The sequence below is a fragment of the Cheilinus undulatus genome, linkage group 7, assembly GCF_018320785.1.
Source record: "Cheilinus undulatus linkage group 7, ASM1832078v1, whole genome shotgun sequence".
NCBI classification, from domain to species: Eukaryota; Metazoa; Chordata; class Actinopteri; order Labriformes; family Labridae; genus Cheilinus; species Cheilinus undulatus.
In genome coordinates this window covers 51,160,505-51,183,596 of record NC_054871.1, presented here as the reverse complement: position 1 = coordinate 51,183,596, position 23,092 = coordinate 51,160,505, and the positions used below count along the sequence as shown (strand labels likewise).

Genomic DNA, 23,092 nt, shown 5'->3' with positions numbered 1-23,092 from the left:
AACTTTTATTGACAATTTTGAAAATGATTTCAAAAATTAATATCACTAAAATTACTACAATGATGTAAAAAACACTAAAATGTAAAGTCCACATGTACATGCAGGGTCTTAGGAGGTTAGATTAACCGTTCCTGTCAAATATCAGCTTCAGCATTTATGGGAGTGTGATTTTCCCAGATAAAGCCTAACTTCAGCTTAGCTCGGGTTTCATTTATTACTACACAGAAACTTTAGCGTCAAACCCAGGCAAGGACAACACGACAGCCCAACAAATATTCAGCTAAAATATCTCAATCATCCCCTAGTAGCTGGCTAAGGGGCTGAGCTCACTGTTAGAGGCCAAAGATTATTTTTAATCGACGTTTCTTTTTTAGAGTTAGGTTTATCTAAAAGTTCAGCCTCCAGGGTGTCTGTAAAAGTAAAAGTTGGCCTCTGTATAAATGTAAATGACTCCTGCACTAGATTCTCTGCTCCTGAGATGCAGATCCAGTTCTGCACACCAAAATAAAAATCATCAAAAATCATCAATCAATCAAAATAAAAATGTGATGCAGCTTTCCCCGCAGCAAACACTCACCCAGTCTGAAACAGCTGTTAGTCAGGACAAAGAGCAGGTAAACAAACTTACCAAGCTCGTCATTCGCCGTCTCCAGCGCTGCTCTGCCCCGCCCCACAATGTCTACCTCAAACACCTGCTGAGGTTTGGTTTCCACAGCAAAGGAGGTTATGGGATGTTTGTAGATACACTCTGTCATGTTGTCATGGAGACAGTCAGTCAGCTGCTTTACGTCGTCATCGCTCAAACTCGAACCATCCTTCGTCTGCACAAAAACGAGCCATCCAATCAGGATCCATTATGTGTGGGTGTGTATGTGAAGTGTGAGGGTAACTGTGTACCTTGATGAGGAACCTGCGGGACAATTCGACTCGTGTGATGTCACGTAGGCCCACGCTGTGGCAGATGGAGACGGTGTTTGTGGACCAGGCAGTGGAGAAGTTCAACCTGAACACCACAGAAAGAGAAAAACCTGCTGATCTGGTCTCTGTCTCTGATCAGCTTCAAACCAATACAGATAATCAGTCACAGCCTGTGGATGTCACTCTACCTGGGCCCGATCTCCACCAGAATCCCTCCCTCACCCTCTGTCAGCTTTGGTTCCTCAGACAGCGGGTCATCCTCAAGGGGGCGCTGCAATAACCACAGCAGGACCAGCTTCTGTTCAGGACTCAGAGCTTCACAGCCTGCAGGTAAGAATGATCTGTGATCAATAACATCTGAGGCAGATCAATACTCAGGGATGGGACTTTAGGGCATGTTCTTATTGTCAGCACGCACTCACCTGTCAGCTCTACATTGTAGCAAAGCTCAGAGATGATTGACAGCTGAGGATTCAGCTTAGCTGCCCGCTGTAAGGCCCGCCCCCTCACCGCCTCAGGACTGTAGAACCTGACAACAGCCATGACTGATAGAGACAGATCAATATGATCAATAACAGACATGACTGACAGAGACAGATCAATACGATCAATAACAGACATGACTGACAGAGACAGATCAATACGATCAATAACAGACATGACTGATAGAGACAGATCAATACGATCAATAACAGACATGACTGACAGAGACAGATCAATACGATCAATAACAGCCATGACTGACAGAGACAGATCAATACAATCAATAACAGCCATGACTGACAGAGACAGATCAATACGATCAATAACAGCCATGACTGATAGAGACAGGTCAATACGATCAATAACAGCCATGACTGACAGAGACAGGTCAATACGACCAATAACAGACATGACTGACAGAGACAGATCAATACGATCAATAACAGACATGACTGACAGAGACAGATCAATACGATCAATAACAGCCATGACTGACAGAGACAGATCAATACGATCAATAACAGCCATGACTGACAGAGACAGGTCAATACGATCAATAACAGCCATGACTGACAGAGACAGATCAATACGATCAATAACAGCCATGACTGACAGAGACAGATCAATACGATCAATAACAGCCATGACTGACAGAGACAGGTCAATATGATCAATAACATACATGACTGACAGAGACAGATCAATACGATCAATAACAGACATGACTGACAGAGACAGGTCAATACGATCAATAACAGCCATGACTGACAGAGACAGATCAATACGATCAATAACAGCCATGACTGACAGAGACAGGTCAATACGATCAATAACAGACATGACTGACAGAGACAGATCAATACGATCAATAACAGCCATGACTGACAGAGACAGGTCAATATGATCAATAACAGACATGACTGACAGAGACAGATCAATACGATCAATAACAGCCATGACTGACAGAGACAGATCAATATGATCAATAACAGACATGACTGACAGAGACAGATCAATACGATCAATAACAGCCATGACTGACAGAGACAGGTCAATATGATCAATAACAAGATTTCACCAGGACTGACAAAGACAATTTATCAGTAAAACTGTCTATCAATGACCTCATCTATCAGTGGTATTGTCTATCAACGACATTGCCTATCAATGACCTCATCTACCAGTGGTATTGTCTATCAATGACACCAATCAATATCATCATCTCTGGTGCATCACAGAAATATCTTTCAGTGACAATTCCTTAAAACTATTAATGATATAAGCATAAATGACGCATTAGTCATTGACAAACCAATTAAATCCATCAATGACCATATCAATCAATGAAAATTAATCAATGACATCATTCATCAATAACACACCTGTCAGTGACATTATCTATTAATGACACATCTGTCAAAGAGACACGTGTGGCACCATCCATCAATGACACATCCATCTATGACGCACCCCTCAACCACACTTATTGAAGACATCTTGCCCGATGACCCATCTGTCAATGAAAACATTCATCAATAACTCTACTATCATCAGCAATCAATGACAATGATCAGTATTGATTCTCTAAATCAGAAGAACAAGCTAAGAATAACTTCTGTCTCTGATCAGCTGAGCTCAAAACCCAACCAGTGACTTGATCAATAACTTATCAGGATCCTCCTGGTATTTGTTAAAAATCAGACCAGCACATTCAGGATGAATATTCACAGCTGAAGAGGATCTCTGAGTCTGTTCATTCAAAATGGATCAAATCAGGGAGCTAAATGGAGATCAGTTAATTAAAAGCCATCTGTTCATTTATGAAAGAAAAATACGCAAATACAGAAATCTACAAAATAAAAAGAGGCTTTGATAGGCAATTATAACTGCTTGAAGAAAATATAAAAAGAATATTAATAGAAAATAAATCAGAATTTACTCTTCTTAGGAACTGAACTGATTTGGTAACTGATTCAAAATGTTACTGCAGATTTAACAGAAGAATGATTTAACTGGCTGATTTTTTAAACGAACATTTCTTATTTTCAATTTCTGTAGCGAGAAGGAATGTTAAATCAAAATAATGAAGCATTTTTACAACTGAGGAGCAGGATGTACATTAGTTAAGTCTGTTGAAACACTTCAAAGGTTGTCTCTTTGTTTTACACAACTCTGTACACACACGAGCACACGCACACATACAAGCACGGGCACACGCACGCTGACACGCACGGACAGACAGCATGCTGCTAATCAGTTCATTGATTGTGTGCATGCAGCAGGTCACACAGAGCAGGTCAGGAGGTTTCTGTTACACACATATGACACACAACACAACACTCAAACACACTTTAACACATCTAAAGTCATGTGTAGCATCAGTGAATGCAGCTAAAGTGATGCTAAAAACAGTGATTTCCCTCTTCCAGCTAACTTTAGCTTTAGCTCTCATAGTTTACATCATGAAGTCGAATGCTAAGGAACAACCAGAGTTAGCAGAAAGCTAGTTAGCATGTTAGCTTCACTCACGGATAGTTCAGCAGCTTCAGGGTTAGATCTGCAGAGGTTTAAACAAACAGACCGGTGATCAGCTCCGTCTGGACTCTCTGTAGGTCTGACCTGTCAGCAGCTCTACCATAGACTAAGCGATACACGGACCTACACATCCACCACGTGGGACTAACTTCACTCTGTGCGCATGCGCGGTTGGAACTCATTCTCATTCATTTAGAGGTGGTTTCATGAAGTTAAGACAGGATGACTTAGACTATAAAAACATGTGTACAACTACTCAGTTCTTGTCATGAGTCAAATTCTCCTGCTAAACCACTTATTTCAAGTAAAAAAAAATAATGCTAACACCTCTCATGTTATATGAAATTCATTTTGAAAGCAGAAATTGTCAACTGTAGGACACTGTGATTTAACTATTTCTACACTTGAATGGCATGTCTGCTAAGTGAAGTGCCTAAAAAATAAAATGTTTGATAACCAAAAACGACCTGAGACATTCTCCTTGTTGTCTTTAAACCATTTCTGTCGCTTTGTCTGCTTTGGCTCAGCCTTACTGGACAATAAGTCTTCTCTCTGTTGGGAGCCGTCTTGACTGAATAAGATCGTCCTCCAGGATTGTCCTGTGTTTTGCTGCAGTCATTCTAGCTTCCACTTCTATAGGCCTTACAGGACCGGCTGCTGAGAAGCATCCCCACAGCATGATGCTGCCCCCACCATGCTCCCCAGTGGAGATGGTGTGTTTATGGTGGTGTCAGTGTTTGGTGTCTTGTCTGATGGCCAAAAAGCTCAATTTTGGTTTCATCAGACCAAAAGATCTTTCTTCCTCTTGACCATGGAGTCTCCCACATGCCTTTAGGTGAACTCTAGTCCAGGCAGAATCTGAGTTTTTTTTTTTAACAGTGCCTTTCTCTTTGCCACTCTCCCATTAAAAGCTCTGACTGGTGAAGAACCTGGCCAACAGTTGTTGTCTGCAGAGTCTCTCCCATCTCAGCTGCTGAAGCTTGGAACTCCTTCAGAGTAGTCAAAGGTGTCTTGGTGGACTTTCTTGTTAGTCTCCTTCTTGCATGTTCACTCACTCTGTGAGAATGGCCTGATCTAGGCAGATTTGCACATGTAAACTAAAATTTAGGGGATGTTCAGTACCTTGGAATTTTTTTTGAGATCCATCCCCTGACTTAGACTTTTCAATCACCTTTCCTCTGAGTTGCTTGAGTGTTCTTTTGTCTCCTTGGTGTAATGGTAGCCACTAATACTAATTATCCAGGGTCAGGGTTAACCCTTCTGTTTTTATTTACAACTTTTTGGAGCTGGGGTTGTAGTATGTGTAGGATTTGCATACAGGAATGAAACAACTTCACACAGAGGAGTCGGTATATTTGATATATTTAATAAATTAAAGCAGAGGTACAAAAAACAATGTACATATCATAGCCCGGCCCTCCCCAACTCTTTGTGTAACTTGTGACAAACTTTGACCCCCCCATTAACACACACATGCTACATGTCTGCAGGCACCGCGGGTCAGACTGAAGGATTGGACTGAGATAAGGTGAGACACAGTGTGAGGGAGATGAAGATGAGGATCAATGATCATCTCGTATCAGAGCTAAGGAGGGAGTCAATCACAGATCAATGAGTCTGGCTGGTATGCTCCAGGTGATTTATACCGAGGTCAGACTACAGGGTAACATTATAGGGTTTGGAGACACATCAGTCCCAAAAACCAGTGATTTTATTCATCCAGTGTACGAAGATGAAGGCCACATCTAGGATGCCTCACAACAGAAGGTTTTAGAGTTTTTGTATGTTTTCTATAATTTGTCCCGTTACGCTGCACAAAATTAGCAGTTTTGCTTTATGGTAGTTTTACCACTAAGCAAAGGTAGGCAACTGCATGAAACCTTCTGATCCGAGGAGCCTCAAGATACAGACAAATAAAGAGGTATAGCTCTGAAATTACTAACGAGAGGGAAAGAGTGACTAACAAGGCATCAAACTAGGTCCTGATTATCCAAAGAGTCCATGTGAAGGACCCCTGGCCCCAACATAAAGGTCCAAGCCCCTGAAAAAGCCCCAAATGTTTTCATTTCAAGTTAATGACGATCAGGAAGATACCTAGAGATAGACTGAAATGATGAATTGGTGGATTACTGCGTGGTAAATGAAATAATAAATCCAAATGTCTGATTAGTGTCAGAACAGATATGTCATTGATACTGAGCATCAAATGTTATTTTCTAAGCTCCACCTGGACTAGAGACATGTTCAAATGTTAGGATGGACCGAGTTTGAGTCTGAATGCTCTTTTCCTGTAGTTCACTGGCCTTGGTACCTCAACAGAGATGCTTCTAGATATTTAGTTTGCTCACTTTGTTTTTGACCAAATGGTGAAGGGTCTCATGCTAGTCTTTGCCTACAGCCTCTACATTACAAAATCATGTCTGTGTGAGTGTAAACAAACTAAAAGGTGCAGCTAAAGAAGAATCATGAAGCTGGGTTGTCGAGCAACTACCACGATAGGCTAATATAGATAAATGTTGGTGAGAAGGAGAGTGCATACTAAGCAGCCTGCTGAAGAGTGGATGATCTTCATTCATTACAACCAAAGACTGTGAAAAACACTGGGATTAGTCTGAATAACATCATCGTGCCAGCCTCAAAATCATAAAGAGTTGTCCCCAACTAACTTTATATCCACGTAGAAACAGACAGGCAGAGTTGAGGCCAGTTCTCCTCAACAGTCCCATCCATCTTTCCAGAAGGTGTCAACTATGGCCTCCTAAAGGGTGGACAGCCCCTAACACCCCCAGCTTTACATACATTCCAACTTCTGCTGTTAAAGATGTTGTCATTTACAGATGCTGTCATCATTTACAGATGATGTCATCCTTTATAGATTAGGACTTCTTTTACTAATCATGTCATCCTTTGCAGACAATGTCATCCTTTCTAGATTGTGTCATCCTTCACAGATGATGTCATCCTTTACAGATGATGTCATCCTTTACAGATGATGTAATCCTTTATAGATTATGTCATCTTTTTACAAATTATGTCATCCTTTAAAGATGTCATCCTGAGGGATGATGTCATCCTTAAAAGACATCAACCTTTAAAGATGAGGTCATCCTTTGCAGAAGATGTCATCCTTTATAGATTATGTCATCTTTTACAAATTATGTCATCCTTTACAGATGTCATCTTTAGGGATGTTGTGATTCTAAAAAGAAGATGTCATCCTTAAAAGATGATGTCATCCTTTACAGATGAGTTCAACCTTTGCAGATGATGTCATCCTTACAGATGATGATATCCTTTATAGATTATGTCATCTTTTACAAATTAAGTCATCCTTTACAGATGTCATCCTTACAGATGATGTCATCCTTAAAGATGAGGTCATCCTCTAAAGATGATGTCAAACTTTACAAAGGATGTCATCCATTAGAGAATGTCATCCTTAAAGATGAGGTCATCCTCTAAAGATGGTGTCAACCTTTGCAGATGATATCATCCTTTAAAGCCTTTAAAATAGTTTATCCTTTTTTTGTATAATGCTGGCTTTTAGTCCTATCATCCACACTCCTGTTTATACATGATTGGTATACTTCTATACAACAGACGAGTTGTAAATAAATTCAGCATACTTCATCTCTCCATCATTATTTGAACACATATATTCCAACAATCTTTCCCTCATGTTGACTGTACTTTGTTAGCATCTATGGCCTACTATTTGTCAAAAATAGAGAGAAAGAGCCCCCAACAACCCCAGCTTTATCAATGTTTCATCCTGTGCCTTTAAAGATAAACGCCGGCATGTCATAATATTATCTACACCGATAACTTTGCATATGTCCTATCCTTTAAACCAAAACAGGCAAATTCTAAAAAAAAAAATCACCTTGTACAGTTTCTTCTCTTCTTTAGAAGTTCACCATGTCAACTGTGATATTTGGTCGGGTTTTACAGTTTTTACAGCTCTATGATCTTCTAATCTGACACAGTGACTATAGAACTGACCAATAGATTTTGTAGTCTGACCTCGGCTTTGTGACTGAACCTTGGATCAGTCTCAACAATGAGTCATGGGTTGATAAATGTCAATGATGTCTGTGAGAAGGTAAAAGGGGAAGTTTTGAATGTGACTGTAGGTCCATTATAAGTGCACTGAACAGGTGGAAGCATACACACAGTCGCACACGCACACACTCGCTCAATCTCTCACACTCACACAGACACGTATATAACTGTTAATATGCACAACTTGATTAATATTTTTGCACGGTTACAGATTATTTTTCCTTCAAACACTCAGCTGATATAAATGCTTCTGCTGCCCCCCTCAGGTGTGATTCCAGAAGCACCCCCAAGCACACCGGAGCCCTGTTCACACATGCACAAAACTCCTGAAAAGGTCCTGACATATTCAGCATGAGCAGCAAGAGTAAATGCATACAGCTGAATTTGTCCAAGTTAATTATTCATCACAGTCAGGATGTGTGTGAATGCAGCAAGAATTTTCAGCAGAATTCACTGTGAGAATATCGTCATCCTCGCCCCCTGGCAGAGGGGGTGATGATGATAGCTTTAGAACAGAGGACTGATGCCATTCTAGGTGAATAAAATGAAACTGCAACATTAAGGCCACGTTTACACAGTGGTTTCTAACCTTGCAAAGCTGATAGATGTTGTCAGATGGATCCATCTTACAAGGATTTAAGCTCATATGTTTGTTTCGTGGGTAGAGATTAACCGGGCCAATCAGCATCATTAGAGGAGAAAAAGGTGGTAGCTACAAGTGTGTAAATGATGGCGTACAGTGAAGAGTTCAGCATGGACTCAACTACTGCAGCAGTTTGATCAGAACTGGACATTTCTCTACTAAAGACGAGCAAAGAGCCACACTGAAAGACTTCCCTGGTTCTCCTGAACAACTTCAGTAAGAGTAATTCACAAACCGACTCCACTGATATAGAAGAATCCTGGACTGACATGACAATGGCTGCCTGTCAAGATCATGTCATGTAGTTTAGTTCTTGGCAGTGGTACACGCCCATAACATATGTTCTGTCGCTCTGATTGGCTCTTAATGAATGTGAACCTTCGTACAATCACACTAAGAGTTTCTTCTCTGAAAGGTTCACCATCTATGGGGTGCTGCCCTGATGGATTTTAAATAAATCCCACACCATGGAGATGTGAAATGGTTGATCTGGCATGTCAAGCTAGTTTCACAGTTTCAGCCAAAGACGGTTATCTTGTGATGTTTACAACAGTGGTTGTCTGGGTCTGGACCCCAAAGTGAGTCACAGAATTCTTTACAGTGGGTTGCTAATGTGTTCCTGGAAATGAAAATTGTGCCAAAACACCCATGAAGCTCCCTTAAAACATGCTTGTTTTGACCTCTTTGATTTGTCACATTTGGTCCTTTCTGAGGTCAAACTTAAAAAAAAAAAAAACTGCATTAAATAAACCTGATTGGGTGAGAAAATATCAGAAGAAGTCTGGGTTGCTATTCGGGCTGTCAAAAGGTTAACTTTTTAATTTCTCTTAATCTTAGAATTTCTGTGATTTATCACAGTTATTCAGAACTATTTTATGACATTTTGAAAGTCAAAAATGCATTCAAAACTGTTTTGCATCATTAAACAGAGGGTAATTTACCTCCTGTTTGGATACAGACTTGCTTCTATAGGTAGATAAAGTTAACCACAGAAAAAGGAACTTAACATGGATTGAAAAGAAAATAAGGGAACAGGTAAATGTTTGATAAGACAAGCTCTTGACTTGTCCACTGAGCTGTGAGTTTTGGTTTAATTATTTTACATCACTGTGGCTGCAGGGAGGCACTGATGTGGCTTAAGCATAGTGTGCTGAAAGGGACAATTACACATGTAATAAAAAAATAATGCACAAAATGCGGACTTTATTCACTTGCAAGAATGCAGTTATTCTTAAAAGCCTTAGCTGCAATTTCTTGATTGTGGGTCCTGAGGCTCAGCTAGTCGAGAACACCAGTTTCCACAACTACAGCATCTTAGGTGCTTGAAAAAAAGAGTCTTAAAAACAAAGTTGCAGAGTGCAAACTTCAAAATGACTCAGAGTGAGACATCGACCTCTGGATTCAGTTTTAACATCCACACCAACAAAGCAGATGTATATAAGTATGTGGCCGGTGTATCGTTTACAATGAGTAGATCTATTTTTATACAAAGGATAAGCATATGCAGCGTTGAGGAAATTATCATCACATCCTCAGCTTTGTCCACCTATCAGGCAGTGAAAATCTGCCACCCCCACTGCGGGGTGGATGTGTGACCAAGCAGCTAAAGAAGATTCAGGTGCAGCCCGTCTGATTTCAGGACTTTTTCGGGAGTGCATGTGTGAAAATTGCAAGTGTGCAAGATGGAGGAGAGCATGCAGAGTCTCTGCTTGCTCTGAAGGCATTTATAATAAAGAACAAAGTCACAGACATGTTTGGATATTTTCATGTTGGTCCTTTTCGTCACACCATCCGTCTATACGGGTTTACATAAACATTATATAATTATCTGAAATTATGTCAAGTAGCTACGTACAACACCACTACCGTTTCATATGCTATCACCAGGAAACAGCCGAGGAACCACGCACAGACCTAAGGGGAAGGGGGGCAGCATGCTGGGAGCGCTGCTCTTTGAGGAAGAGGAAAGAGGAGGCAGACAAGGGGCCTCTGTCGATCTGGTTCCAGGTGTCTTCAGTACAATCAGCTCATGTGGTCTTCACTGAGGTGGCGTTCAGGTGGGTCAGTACTCGGCAGCGTACTCTGTCCCGTGGAGTCCTCTGCACAGCAGCGTGAACTCCTTCACGATGTCCTTCACCCTCCTCTTGTTCACACGCTCTCTAAAAGACGGAGCCAGAGACGACAGATAAGAAAATATCAGCAACTTTGGGGTGAAAGAGACTGTTAAAACCTTCTTCAACACCAACAAAGCCGCTTCCCTCTTGGCTGCAGTCAGTCAGTAAGATAACATGTTTACATGCAGATTTATTATGTCATTAAGACAAAAGACAGACTATTAAAATCCAATCCACATGAGCCCAACTAAAATCACCCAGCTATCTCAGAGCTGGACCAACTGCATGAGGTATAAACAGCCTCAGGCGTATTGAAGTCAGCTGAGCGGTGTTACCTGAGAATCTGTTGAGAGAAATGCTCCTTCTGTTCTGTTGTGACGCGTGACGAAGGGAAACCTGCCGGCTGCAGCGCCTCCTTCAGCCACACGACGAGCAGCGAGAAACAGTGTTTGTTAAGAGAGAACAAAACCTCAGCGAACTGATCCATCAGACTCCGAGAAGCTCCGCCCCCAATGCCCTGCAGAAGTAGGGGACAGTTAACATCACTTAGGCCAGTAACTCCTTTTTTTTTTAGAGGGCAGTAGATGAAGTCAGAAACATTGATGAGAGACATGTGGGAAAGGAGCCACTGGTCAGACTTGAACCTGGGGCCATCTGTGCCCTGGCTGGTAATATTTTAGATGATTTAACATGTTTTTAGAGTTTGGAGTTATCCTAACATGCTCTACAGTATCTTCGTCTTGAGCTATTGTCAACTAACTATCTAAAATATTAGGTAAGAGAAATGGATGTGTAATAATGTTTTACCTCCAGCACAGCTGTGATCAGCAACTTTCCGTCCTCCTGCACCACTTGAGCCAATGGTGGGATATCCGAGCAGTGAGGCAACAACTCAGTCTGCAAAGACACAAATGGTCAGCACACTTTAACGACAACTACAGACATCTACAGACATCTACAGTCATCTACAGAGTCTGTGTTCATGTTCATGAATGCGAACTCACAAAGAACAGGCACGTTGACTTAACAGTGGGAGCTTCAGGAAACTTGAGCGACAGAACTCCTGAAAAAGTCAGAAACATTGATGAAGGACTTCTGCAAAGTTTACCAAGCACTGTATGAGTGATAGTGCACACTAGAGGTGGCCAAAACAACCTTAAACTGATATCATGGGATTGTTTTGGTCTTTGAAGTAACAGTATGATATCATGGTATAACAAAATCAAAAAGATCATGTGTTTAAATGCACTTTCAAGCACCACAACAAGCCACTAACCTCCCCCTAAAACAAGCCTGTGATGAAATATTCAACTCGTTTTTGATCACAGAGAGATGCATTCATAAAGCTAGTATCACAGTAGGGACCAGAGCCCAGATCTCAGAGACCCCGTGTGAAAGCAAGTATAAGGACAGTGAGTCTTCCTGTAGAGGTGGTCTTGGACATGATCCACAGGAGATGTGGATGCAATCGTGGCTGAATACTGGGTACTCATCAGCAACTAAAACTGTATTATCTATTTCTAAATGTCTACTGTCCCTTCAAAGACTGTTGTATCCGTGCAGCAAGAACCATTTCATCGTCTGAGCTGCAGAGTAGATCTGGAAGTAGGAAGAGGGTTGTTGCTGGTTTATTAAGTATTAACTCCATTGCCCACGAAGAGCATAAAGAAATGTGACCCAATTAAGGATGCTCCTAAGCGTCTATTTCCCCATTTGGCTAAACACTTATCTAAATATCCTTTAACTGACTAGTCTAAAGAGGAGAAAATCCTTGAAAAAACAGTCAAATTCCTCACAGGGTCATTGTGTCAGCGGGTGTGACGTGAGCCTGACATAGTCTCAACAGCGTGGCTAACATTAAAAGCTAGCGCAGCCGACCTTCGTTCCTCTGTGCAGATTAATATCATGCTTTCATGTGTGGCCTCTTTTCACTTTGGTTGAGTAATTATACATGAGTTCAATCCTCCACAGCCTACATACCACTTTATTTCCATTAACTACTTAAAAAACTGCCATACTGCACCGTTCTTATTACACGCTAACCGCTAAGCTACCGCTGAGCTAGCCTGGTGAAGTGCAGTGGCAAAGCTAAGACAGGAAAGTAGCTGCCATTAACTGAAGCTACAGTGGCCTCTAGTGGCGGGAGGTTCATTAAAGTTTAAAAGAGCATTATAGACAGGGATTTCAAGTTCATGTTTATGAAAAATGATAGGTAATTTGTTTAACCGACTCGTAAATCTCACATTGCCTAATTTGATTAACAAAATGAACCATTTAACCATTCACATCCCTCGAGTCAGTGATCCCTAGACCAGTGGTTTCCAACCTTTTCCAACTCAGGGCCCACTTTTAAGTCTCAAAAATTTTGGTGGCCCACCTCCAACCCCATAAATACGGCAGCCATATAATGTGTTCTCAGAGCACTTTTTTTAATGGAAGATTGAACATAAAGGACTGAACTGAATGCAGTAGAAACATGTTGAAAGCTCCACAGTTGCTAACACAGCATCTGTAACATGTTGAAACACCTTCAGTATTACAGTTTTCAAGGAGCTGTCCACACAATAACCTCTACATAACAACAAAAGTTCCTGTCTCACATTTGCTTGTCACATGTCTAATACCTGAAGGAAAAAAACACAAAATAATGAAAAGAATATTTGAACATTTTTAATATCCTTTTAAAAATAACTGAGTTTTAACATTTAAAACACTATTGTGTATATTTTTATTTAATTACATTTCCCCTCCCCCCACAAAAATCATACTATTTTGGAAGTGATTTGGCGGCCCACTTGCAATACCTTCGCGGCGCACCAGGGAGACGTGGCCCACAGGTTGGGAATCACTGCCCTAGCAAATCATGACTAGGTCATGGTTGTCTCTTCTTCTTGGTGAATTTGCAAACCATAAATGCATTACCACTATCTACTGTATCTGACCATGTACATATGAAGAGCGAGCACAGGCACAGAATATTGTTACTGATGTGAAGGCAGACCAGCAAGGGGGGCAACTTTGTCTGGGCAGGGTATAAAAAAATCCAGCCAAAAGTGAAAACATCATTAGTTTCAGAGTTCAGCTTTCTGAATCTGTCGTCTTATCTTTATTTCTCTCCTTCTGAACAGTATTAAAGGGATATTTCTAGATTTTTGAAGTAGGGTCATATGACGTAAGTTGATCTTGTGGTTATTACGAGCTCAGAGAGATCAGCGGCATAATGGCTGTCAATGAGGACGTTTTATCCGCATAAATTTTACATAAAAATGGGCCAAGAAAATATGTTGGCTCACCTGTACGCTGTGTCAAAAACTTACAAAGCACTTTGTTTCTCCTCAAAAAAAACTCTGTCAGGCTCTAATTTACGATGCAGCTTTCAGCATTTCATCTCCTTCCGCTGCACACGGATATCCTCTGTCAGCTGTTTGGGTCTGTGGGCTTCTACAGGGATAATAACACCACACCAAGCTAAAAAAAGATAATACGAGCGGTGTAGCGCAGGTATGGAAAATGCAAACCCATGCTCAGGATCTCTCCTGCTCAAACCTTTCAAATAAAAGTTTCTCTGCTCTCTTTCAGCCCATTGACTCTCCATCAGTAGAAGTTCTTCTTCAGTGTACTCCGGTTCATAGTAATATCCTATCCACAGTAAGCAGCTCATCATCACTTGAGTCGAAATCGCTCATAATATATTTGTTATAGCTTGGTATGGTGTTGTTATCCCTGTAGAAGCCTGAGACCCAAACAGCTGATCAGAGGATCAATGCGCGGCGGAAAGATACAAAATGCTGAAAGCTGCATCGAAAATTAGTGCCTGACACAGAGTTTTTTTTGGGGGGGGGGGACGAAGTGCTTTGTGCGTTTTCGACACAACGTACAGGCAAGCCAGCGTATTTTCTTAGTTCATTTTTCTACACAAAACTGGTTAAACTATGCGGATAAAACGTTCCCATCTACAGCCACTATGCCGCTGATCTCTCTGAGCTCGTAATAACTACAGGATCAACTTACACAGAAATCACTGAAGGCTAATGCCACCACTATAGCCAAGCACTTCATACGATCCAACTTCAAAAATCCTGAAATATCCCTTTAAGGTAGCGTTCACAATCCCACTTCCCCATTACAGCATGAGGATTTAACAGAAAACAAAGTATATCTGTGAATATATCACTAAAGACCTACAGCTGTTTTCAGTGGTGGACAACGAAGGTTTTAGAAGGTTAGTAAACACTGGAGCCAAAGGATGAGGACAGATTTCTACAGAGGCGAGTTTAGAAGTATCTGCTAAAGTATTATATCTTATCAGTGTGTCATCCACATGAAACAGGAGTTTCGGGAGCTTGAAAATGCTACTTTTTGAAACCGGGGCCCAGACACATGCACAAGCCCAATCAACAACAATAATAATGGCAGATTAAAGGATTGTTTTGGTGCCTTCTGCTCCTCTACTACCACCGTGAGCAACAAAGGGTCATGGAGAAAAGCATGTGCCACATGTTCTTAGCTCCATTGCGGAGTAAACCAGAAGGACAGCCAGGGGAAGTTCTGGGTAAGAGAAATGTTTTGGGTGTGTATGCTCCAGTTTTCTTCTCTGTTTCTAGTGCATTTCCATGGCAGAGTCACAGCGCCACCTACAGGCCTGGCATATATACTATAGCTTTTACAGTCATTTTGAATGGGCTCAGACATCTATTGAAATGATCCCATGTTCACAGAAAACTTTTTCAAAACGAAACAGAAATTGATTGTTTTCCTGTCTGGGCCTAAGCCTAATTGCACCTACAGCACTTTTGTGTAATATTTAGAGTGCAATTGGAGTTTAATGAATGCCAATGTCACTTTTTTCCAAGGCTTCATTTTTTTTTTTTTTTTTTTTGATACTGCGATAAATACCGTACTGTGGACTTGTTAATTAGGTATTACTGAGGTATTTTTGTACTAGGGGTGCACACGCTTTACTGGTAAAAACGGTTAAAATCGTTTATCAAATTAGCCGGTGCGGGATTTACTAGTCGGTTAAATTAATCACCGATCATTTTTTTATGAACACGGGCTTGAAATCCTGGCCTATAATGCTCTGTTGTACTGTAATGAACCTCCCACCACCAGAGGCCGCAGTAACTTCAGTCAGTGGCTGCTGCCTTCCTCTTTGGCGCTTCACCAGATGTAAACATGAGAAGCTCAGCGGTGGCTAAGCTGTTAGCGTGTAGTTGGAAGACCGCGGTACGACAGTTATTTCTAAAGTTGTAAATGAAAATAAAGTGGTATGTAGGCTGTTGAGGGTTGAACTCACGTATAACTACTCACCCAAAGTGAAAAGAGGCCAAATATCAAAGTGCGCTAACTTTTATTGCTAGCCTTGCTGTAGAGAGTATATCATGCTAACATCACATCCACTGACACAATGACCCTGTTAGGAATTTGACTGTTTTCTAGGGGTTCTCTCCTCTTTAGACTAGTCAGTTAAATGAAATGTAAATGAGTGTTTAGCCAAAATAGAAAATCCTTATATTGTACAGTGAAATTTTGATACAGTCACATCCCTGAGTAACAGTGTTTACAGCCCTATCTTTGACCAGGATCAGAGCCACAGCACAGTTTAATCATCTTGGATTTAAATCAAGCAAGTTGTAAGCTGAAACATACCTTCAAGCTGATTTATCGCCACTGTGATAGATATTCAAACTGCTAATGACAAATAGAGAAGATCAATTCCAGCACCTAGCCTGCGTTATGACGCTCTGCAAAGTGCACTTTATGTTGCTGTTAGGACAAAAAATCAACTCAGAGAGGAGAAAATCTACACTTAACTGAGCTGACACTGCTCTGACATGCGGAGGCGGCATCACCTTTGGTGAGCAAGCGTAGGTCTGCCTGATTCTGCTTTTCAAGTGAAGTATTGTAGGATTGGTTCTGCACTTTAATCCCACGTTTAAACCAGTGATGATAGTATGATAGATAGTAGAGGTAAACCCAGTGACAGTGCTGATGCCGGTTTACCACCCACCCCTAGTGTGCACACGTGTTGCTGGGTGCACTCACCACAGTGGAAAACTGCTTTCACGTCCAGGCTCTCGGATAAATACAGATCTGGTTTGCGTTTGAGGGCCTGCAAACAAAGAGAGACATTAAACACAGAATGTTTCTACAGACTGGAACCAGTCACTGCTGCATAACAACCTTCACATAGTGCAGTAGCATCGACTGCAGCAGATATTACTGCAGTACCAGACGCTGCAGTACTATCTACTGCAGTAACAGATACTGCATTCAACGGCAGTAATGGGACTCGCTCAGCTTGGTAGGTGGATCTGACAGCAGTTAAGCTCTGAGGACTGATCAGCCTACCAGACTGCGGTTTGTATCAAAGTCAAACAGAGATCCTCCGATGATTGGCTCAGCTAATGAACAAATATTTAAAATGAAACTGAAGTTGAACTGAGGGTAATAATGGTTTTCTTTAGGAAACATTACTTTTCCTTGTTTCTGGTCTGGATTGGATATGCAACAGAAATGTATAACAATAATAATAATAATAATAATAATAATAATAATAATAATAACATGTGCAGATAAAGAGAAATACAAAGAATCTCATAATAATGAACTCATCGAGGATGGAGGAGAGAGGGAGAGAGATGGAGGTCAGATCTATCCAAAGATAGAAAACAAAGGAAGAAGAATGAAGACAAAAAGATCAGACAGAAGAGCCATCAGCCAATTTGTCTCCACTGATTAATATTAATTGAATATTAATTCATTTGGGCTCTGATTGGCTCTGGACGGGGATGATTTCAGAGGACTAAGCAGTCACCTGAGACCACAACAGCTTCACCTCGTCGCGACATAAACGACCTGTAGTGACCTAGACATTGTTAAGATGCTGCTGATGTTCGTCCTAATGTGGAGGAGAATCTGTGAGGCATGAGAATTTGAAATACTGCTAGTGTCGAGCGGTTCAACATAACAACTTTAGTTTAAATCTTCCTTAACATCTACTTTAGGCATTTAGTGATAAGTGGTAATGCTTTGTGTTGAACCTGTCCTGGACATGTGCTGAAAACAGTTTCATATCTGATTCCTCAGACTGCATACACAGGTGGTCTGGGATGCCCTTATACTAACTGGATTGGTTGTGTAGTGATGGGCATGCATCCAAGACTGACCCAGCAACTGACATAATCTGTGGTAAATAAAAAGCCTGGCTTTACGTCCATCCAGGGTCACTTGGCAGGATAGGAATTGCGGCTGCTTTAGTAAAACAGCTGCATTTCAGCCCATTTGTTTCAGCTCAGTAATAGAGCCAATCTTTCAGCTCTCAAACAGCTCTTTATGTGGTACCATTTTACCTTTTTTTAATCTTCAGAACAACAAAAATGGGAATAAAAGGAAACAAAACAGGAGCCAGCTTGTCTGCAAACAGTACATCATGACTCCCTCCTTATTTGTTGTCTTAAATGGAGCCGTCACTTCAATAAAACCGGCAGCCTACAAGCTCTATTTGTGATAGTGTTTTTCTTAAAAGCATGTCTATGACATATGAGGCAGAAAAGCTTTTAAAAAGGGACCTATAGTCTCTTAGATCATGTCTATTTCACCCTATTCACTACATACAGCATGTAGGGATACTTAGTTAGGAGGCCAGAAGTAAAAGTGAATGATGGATATTATCACATTTCTGTAACCATCCAGGTAAGGTATTTGCAGACTTGTCAGTATGCACATAACCAATGATTCATATTCAGGAACATATCTAGCATGCATTCATTTCCAACAGAATCATTTAGAAACTGATTAAATGATTTTATTGAATTTTCACTGATTATCCTGAAATTAGCTTGTTCTCAGCTGACTATATGATGGTAGAGAGAGTGGCCAGCTGGTACCTCCTCAGACACGTGCATGCCAAAAACAAGGAGCTAATGAATGTTCTTTTCCAACATGCACAAATGAATGCTGGTGCATTGCTCAAGAGCTTGCTGAACCTGCGCCAGTTGTTCAAAATCCACTGTAGTCTAGTTCTCAAAACACCTAAAGTGTTAAATGCTCCTTTTACTGAGCTACAGAGCATGCAGCATCCTTGCTGCAAGTTCCATCCATCCATCTATTTTCTATACTGCTTATCCTGTTGGGTGTCGTAGGGGGGCTGGAGCCTATCCCAGCTGTCATTGGGCAAGAGCTGGGGTACACCCTGGACTGGTCGCCAGTCAATCGCAGGGCTGACATATAGAGGCAGAAACCCAGGCACACTCACATTCACATCTATAGCCAATTTAGAGTGATCAATTAACCTAATGAGCATGTTTTTGGTGGTGGGAGGAAGCCGGAGTACCTGGAGAGAACACACGCATGCACAGGGAGAACATGCAAACTCTGCACAGAAAGGCCCTGACCAGGAAGCGAACCAGGGACCTTCTTGTGAGTCAACAGTGCTAACCCCTACGCCGCCATGCAGCCCTGCTGCAAGTCCCCTTTATTACAATCTATAAAGGTGTCATTAGGGGGAATGCTTCTTCATTCGCAAATTAACCTGCATGCAACAAGTAAATTAGAATATCATCAAGAGTGATTTATTTCAGTAATTCAATTCAAAAACTGAAACTCACGTAGTATATAGATTCATTACACACAGACTAATATATTTCCAGTGTTTATTTCTTTTAATTTTGATGGTTATGGCTTACAGCTTTAAAAACCCAAAACCTCAGAATATTAGAACATTACTTAAAATGAATAGAAAAGGATTTTTAACACAGAAATGTTGGACTACTGAAGGGTATGTGCAGCAATCAGTACTTGGTCAGGGCTCCTTTTGCATGAATTAGGTTACGTTCACACTGCAGGGAAAAGTGACCTGAATCTGATTTTTTTTTTGCTCACGTGACTTGTATCTGATTTTTTCCTGACAATGTGAACAGCGAAAGTCACATTGAATCTGACCTTTTCAAATCAGATTCAGGCCACTTTTATATGTGGTTCTAAATCAGATACGTATCTGATCTTTTGGAAGTTGACTGCAGTGTAAAGAGGCGGGAAAAAAACTTCAGATCTGAGAAAAGATCAGAACTGAGCATTAAGGGCAGCAGTGTCAATGTAGCCTTACTACAGCAATGTGGCGTGGCATGGAAGCAAGCGGTCTGTGGCACTGCTGAGGTGTTATAGAGATCCTCTTTGGGGCTAAGGTCAGGCCAGTTTGCTGGCCAATCAAGCACAGGGATATCATGGTCCTTAGACCAGGTGTTGGGCAGTGTGGGCAGGTGCAGAAAATGAAATTAGCATCTCCGTAAGCTGGGCAGCAGAAGGAAGCATGAAGTGCTCTAAAATTTCCTGGTAGGCTGCGCTGACCTTTGACCTGATAAAACACAGTGGACCAACACCAGCAGAGGACATGGCTCCCAAAACCATCACTGACTGTGGAAACTTTACACTGGGATTCTGTGCCGCTCCACTCTTCCTCCAGACTCTGGGACCTTGATTTTCAAATGAAATCAAAATGCACTTCCATCTGAAAAGAGGACTTTGGACCACTGAGCAACAGTCCAGTCCTTTGTGTCCTTAGCCCAGGTAAGACTCCTCTGATGTCTCTGGTTCAGGAGTGTTTTGACACAAGGAATGGGACAGTTGTAGTCCATGTCCTGGATCAGTCTGTGCGTGGTGGCTCTTGAAGCACTGACTCCAGCTGCAGTCCACTCCTGTGAAGCTCCCCCAAAATCTTGAATGGGCTTCGTTTCACAATCCTCTCAAGGCTGTGGTTATTTTTTTCTTCCATTCAGCTTTAAGCATTAACATGCTTCAATTCAGCACTCTGAACAGCCAATTTCTTGAGCAATGACCTTTTGTGGCTTACCCTCCTTGTGCAGGGCATCGGTGATCGTCTTCTGGACATCTGTCCAGTCAGCCATCTTCCCCATGATTGTGTAGCTACTGATGCAGACTGAGAGACCATTCAAAGGCTCAGGAAACCTTTGCAGGTGTTTGGAGTATCAGCTAATTAGTGTGATACCATGAGTCTCCAGTATTGAACTTTTTCTCAATATTCTAATTTTCTGAGATACAGAACTTCAGGTTTTCACTTAAAATATATCAATCTGTGTGTAATTAATCTCTATAATATTAGTTTCACTTTTTGAATTGAATTACTGAAACAAATCAACTTCTTGATGGTATTCTGATTTATCGAGATGCACCTGTATAAATGGGCGATGCTTGGCTTGTTATCTGGCTGCTCTGAAGTGTCAGAGCGAAACGTGCTGACGAGTGGATTCAGACTGGGCTGCTGTCTGTCATTTAGCACTTTTTTACTCTTATAGCTGAATTGTTTAGGTCTCGTGTGTGCATCATCACAAAACATGAACGTTTTAAAAATTTTACAGGAGATGATATTGAGGCTAGTTTACAGCTCACCACTAACACTTGTTTATGGCAGTGGCACTGGAATTGGTTTAGAGTTGCAGTGTTGATCACACACTTCACTGACAGACTGAGGAACATGAGGACAATAATGTCTCTTTTTCCTCTTCCTCTCTGCACATGCTCTCTTGTTAAATGAACACCAGGCTGTGTCTGGTACATTTGGGTTAGTCTGTGGGCTCAAGGCAGACATTAATTTGTTATGCTGCTCTCTGTTGAGTCAGACTTCTTCGGTCATTTCGATTAAGACCTGTAAGAAAGTTCAACGCAAGTAAAACAATGGCAATTAACATCCTGCTTTGAGTTGAGTTGTAAAGCTTTTTATTTAATTTCTCATTACTGAATAACCCCAGACAGAAGATTTAAGGTGTTTTTGAGCCAGGCATGATACTAGATTCCATTAGGATGGGAAGTAGCCATTATACTTCAACTTCAAGGGACTGTACTATTTATTATGTGACACATGAGTATGAAAGCTTCTAAAGAGAGTTTTAAACACACTCTTTTATTCAACCAATGAGGCTTAAATCATTAACAGAAGTCCTGTTGTCACTTTAAAAGCATTTTTTAAACTTAAAAGTGGGGTTGTTCCGATTCTGAAACCAGTATCGGAAATATTGTCCGATACTGCTTAAAATGCAGGTATTGGTATCGGCGAGAACACAAGTTCATGCACTGATCTGATACCGTTTGGTTTAACTTTATATTTTGCTTCATTTAGCCATGCCAAATGTTAGCGCTATAAACCAGAAATCAATTCTTCTTCTTTAATGATTAAATCCACACCAGTAAAACTGATACTGAAGGTCTTTTTATCCATTTTAACAGAATTATGAGTATAAATACCACTAGCTTGAATGTTAACTCAAATGCTGACCGCCATATTGTTTACCCTTTGTGAGGGTCTGTCAGCCAATGGCAGGCTGTTCCGTAATCACATGATGCTGCCTGAGTAGAGCATAATGGAGTGAGATAGAGAAAGCCTGTGATGCAGCCCCCTGTATTATTGTTATTTTAATATTTAAAAGTAAAACTCAATAATCAGCAGAAAAACAACTTTAGGCTCACAGAGATGCTGTACATTATAATTGTATTGTTGAGCCGTTCTGAGTCAAGTATAGGTCTAAAATAATTTACCAGTCAGCACAGTCAGTCCAGAAAGTTCACACTGGTATCAGATCAGTACTCGGTATCAGCCGATACCCAACACCTTGGTATCAGAATCGAGAAGGAAAAAATGGTATCGGAACATCCTTATTTTTGAGGAAATTACTACAAACGTGCACACTACACAGCACATTTTTCATGTAATTAAAGGGACACTATGGTTATTTTTAAACACCCTGGGATACTACATTAATAGCTAACCTTACATGCAGAGTGAGGGTTAAGATAGCTTCTCTTCACATTCACACAGTAAATAAAACCAACCTGCAGGCATTTCTACAACTTTATGGGTCTGTTTGTGTATGAATATCATTACAGCCCCGTGCTTTGTCAATATGACCCTGAGGCAGAGCAGATACAGAGGGCAAGGATCCTCAGTTCTCAGAGCTATTAGTGGCTGCAATCCATTTTCAGTGAAGCGGGCCATTAGAGGTTTACATAAATCAACGAGAGACACAGCATTAGAACAATCAGTGAACTGTTAACTGTTAACGGAGATTTTTCTGTGAAATAAATGTGGTGAGGTGACTGTTAGAATCAAAGTGTTTGACTCCATGGGTTCAAACACTCTCCTCGTATTTCATTCCACCGCCACGCCTGCCAGTAACTCAGAACAGGAGGAAGAAGAGGGAGGACAGGACAGAGAAAGAGGAAGAGAGAGAGAGAAACCCAAAGTGAATGAAATAAGAAACAAAAACACACCTGAGCTTGGAGTTGCATAAATGAATCAACAATATCAGGATGATCCCTGGGTCCT

General features: G+C 41.1%; 2 protein-coding genes across 3 annotated transcripts in view; both read right to left on the bottom strand.

The window, feature by feature from the left end:
- Window positions 1-4,064, bottom strand: part of pfas (phosphoribosylformylglycinamidine synthase) — a 28,252-nt gene extending 24,188 nt beyond the window's left edge. The window contains exons 1-5 of the mRNA XM_041792213.1: window positions 3,931-4,064; window positions 1,341-1,463; window positions 1,107-1,242; window positions 898-1,003; window positions 629-821 (exon numbers count right to left, since the gene is read on the bottom strand). Of these exons, the coding sequence (XP_041648147.1) occupies window positions 629-821; window positions 898-1,003; window positions 1,107-1,242; window positions 1,341-1,461 (556 nt within the window). The 5' untranslated portion in view covers window positions 1,462-1,463; window positions 3,931-4,064. The remainder of the gene's footprint in view (window positions 1-628; window positions 822-897; window positions 1,004-1,106; window positions 1,243-1,340; window positions 1,464-3,930) is intronic.
- Window positions 4,065-5,287: 1,223 nt separating this feature from the next.
- The window catches only part of LOC121512115 (importin-13-like), a 66,274-nt gene continuing 48,469 nt past the window's right edge, over window positions 5,288-23,092 (bottom strand). For both annotated transcript variants that reach the window (XM_041791164.1, XM_041791165.1), the window contains exons 18-23: window positions 23,038-23,090; window positions 16,801-16,867; window positions 11,760-11,818; window positions 11,563-11,652; window positions 11,091-11,272; window positions 5,288-10,800 (exon numbers count right to left, since the gene is read on the bottom strand). In XM_041791164.1, coding sequence (XP_041647098.1) covers window positions 10,704-10,800; window positions 11,091-11,272; window positions 11,563-11,652; window positions 11,760-11,818; window positions 16,801-16,867; window positions 23,038-23,090 — 548 coding nt within the window. In that variant the 3' untranslated portion in view covers window positions 5,288-10,703. The remainder of the gene's footprint in view (window positions 10,801-11,090; window positions 11,273-11,562; window positions 11,653-11,759; window positions 11,819-16,800; window positions 16,868-23,037; window positions 23,091-23,092) is intronic.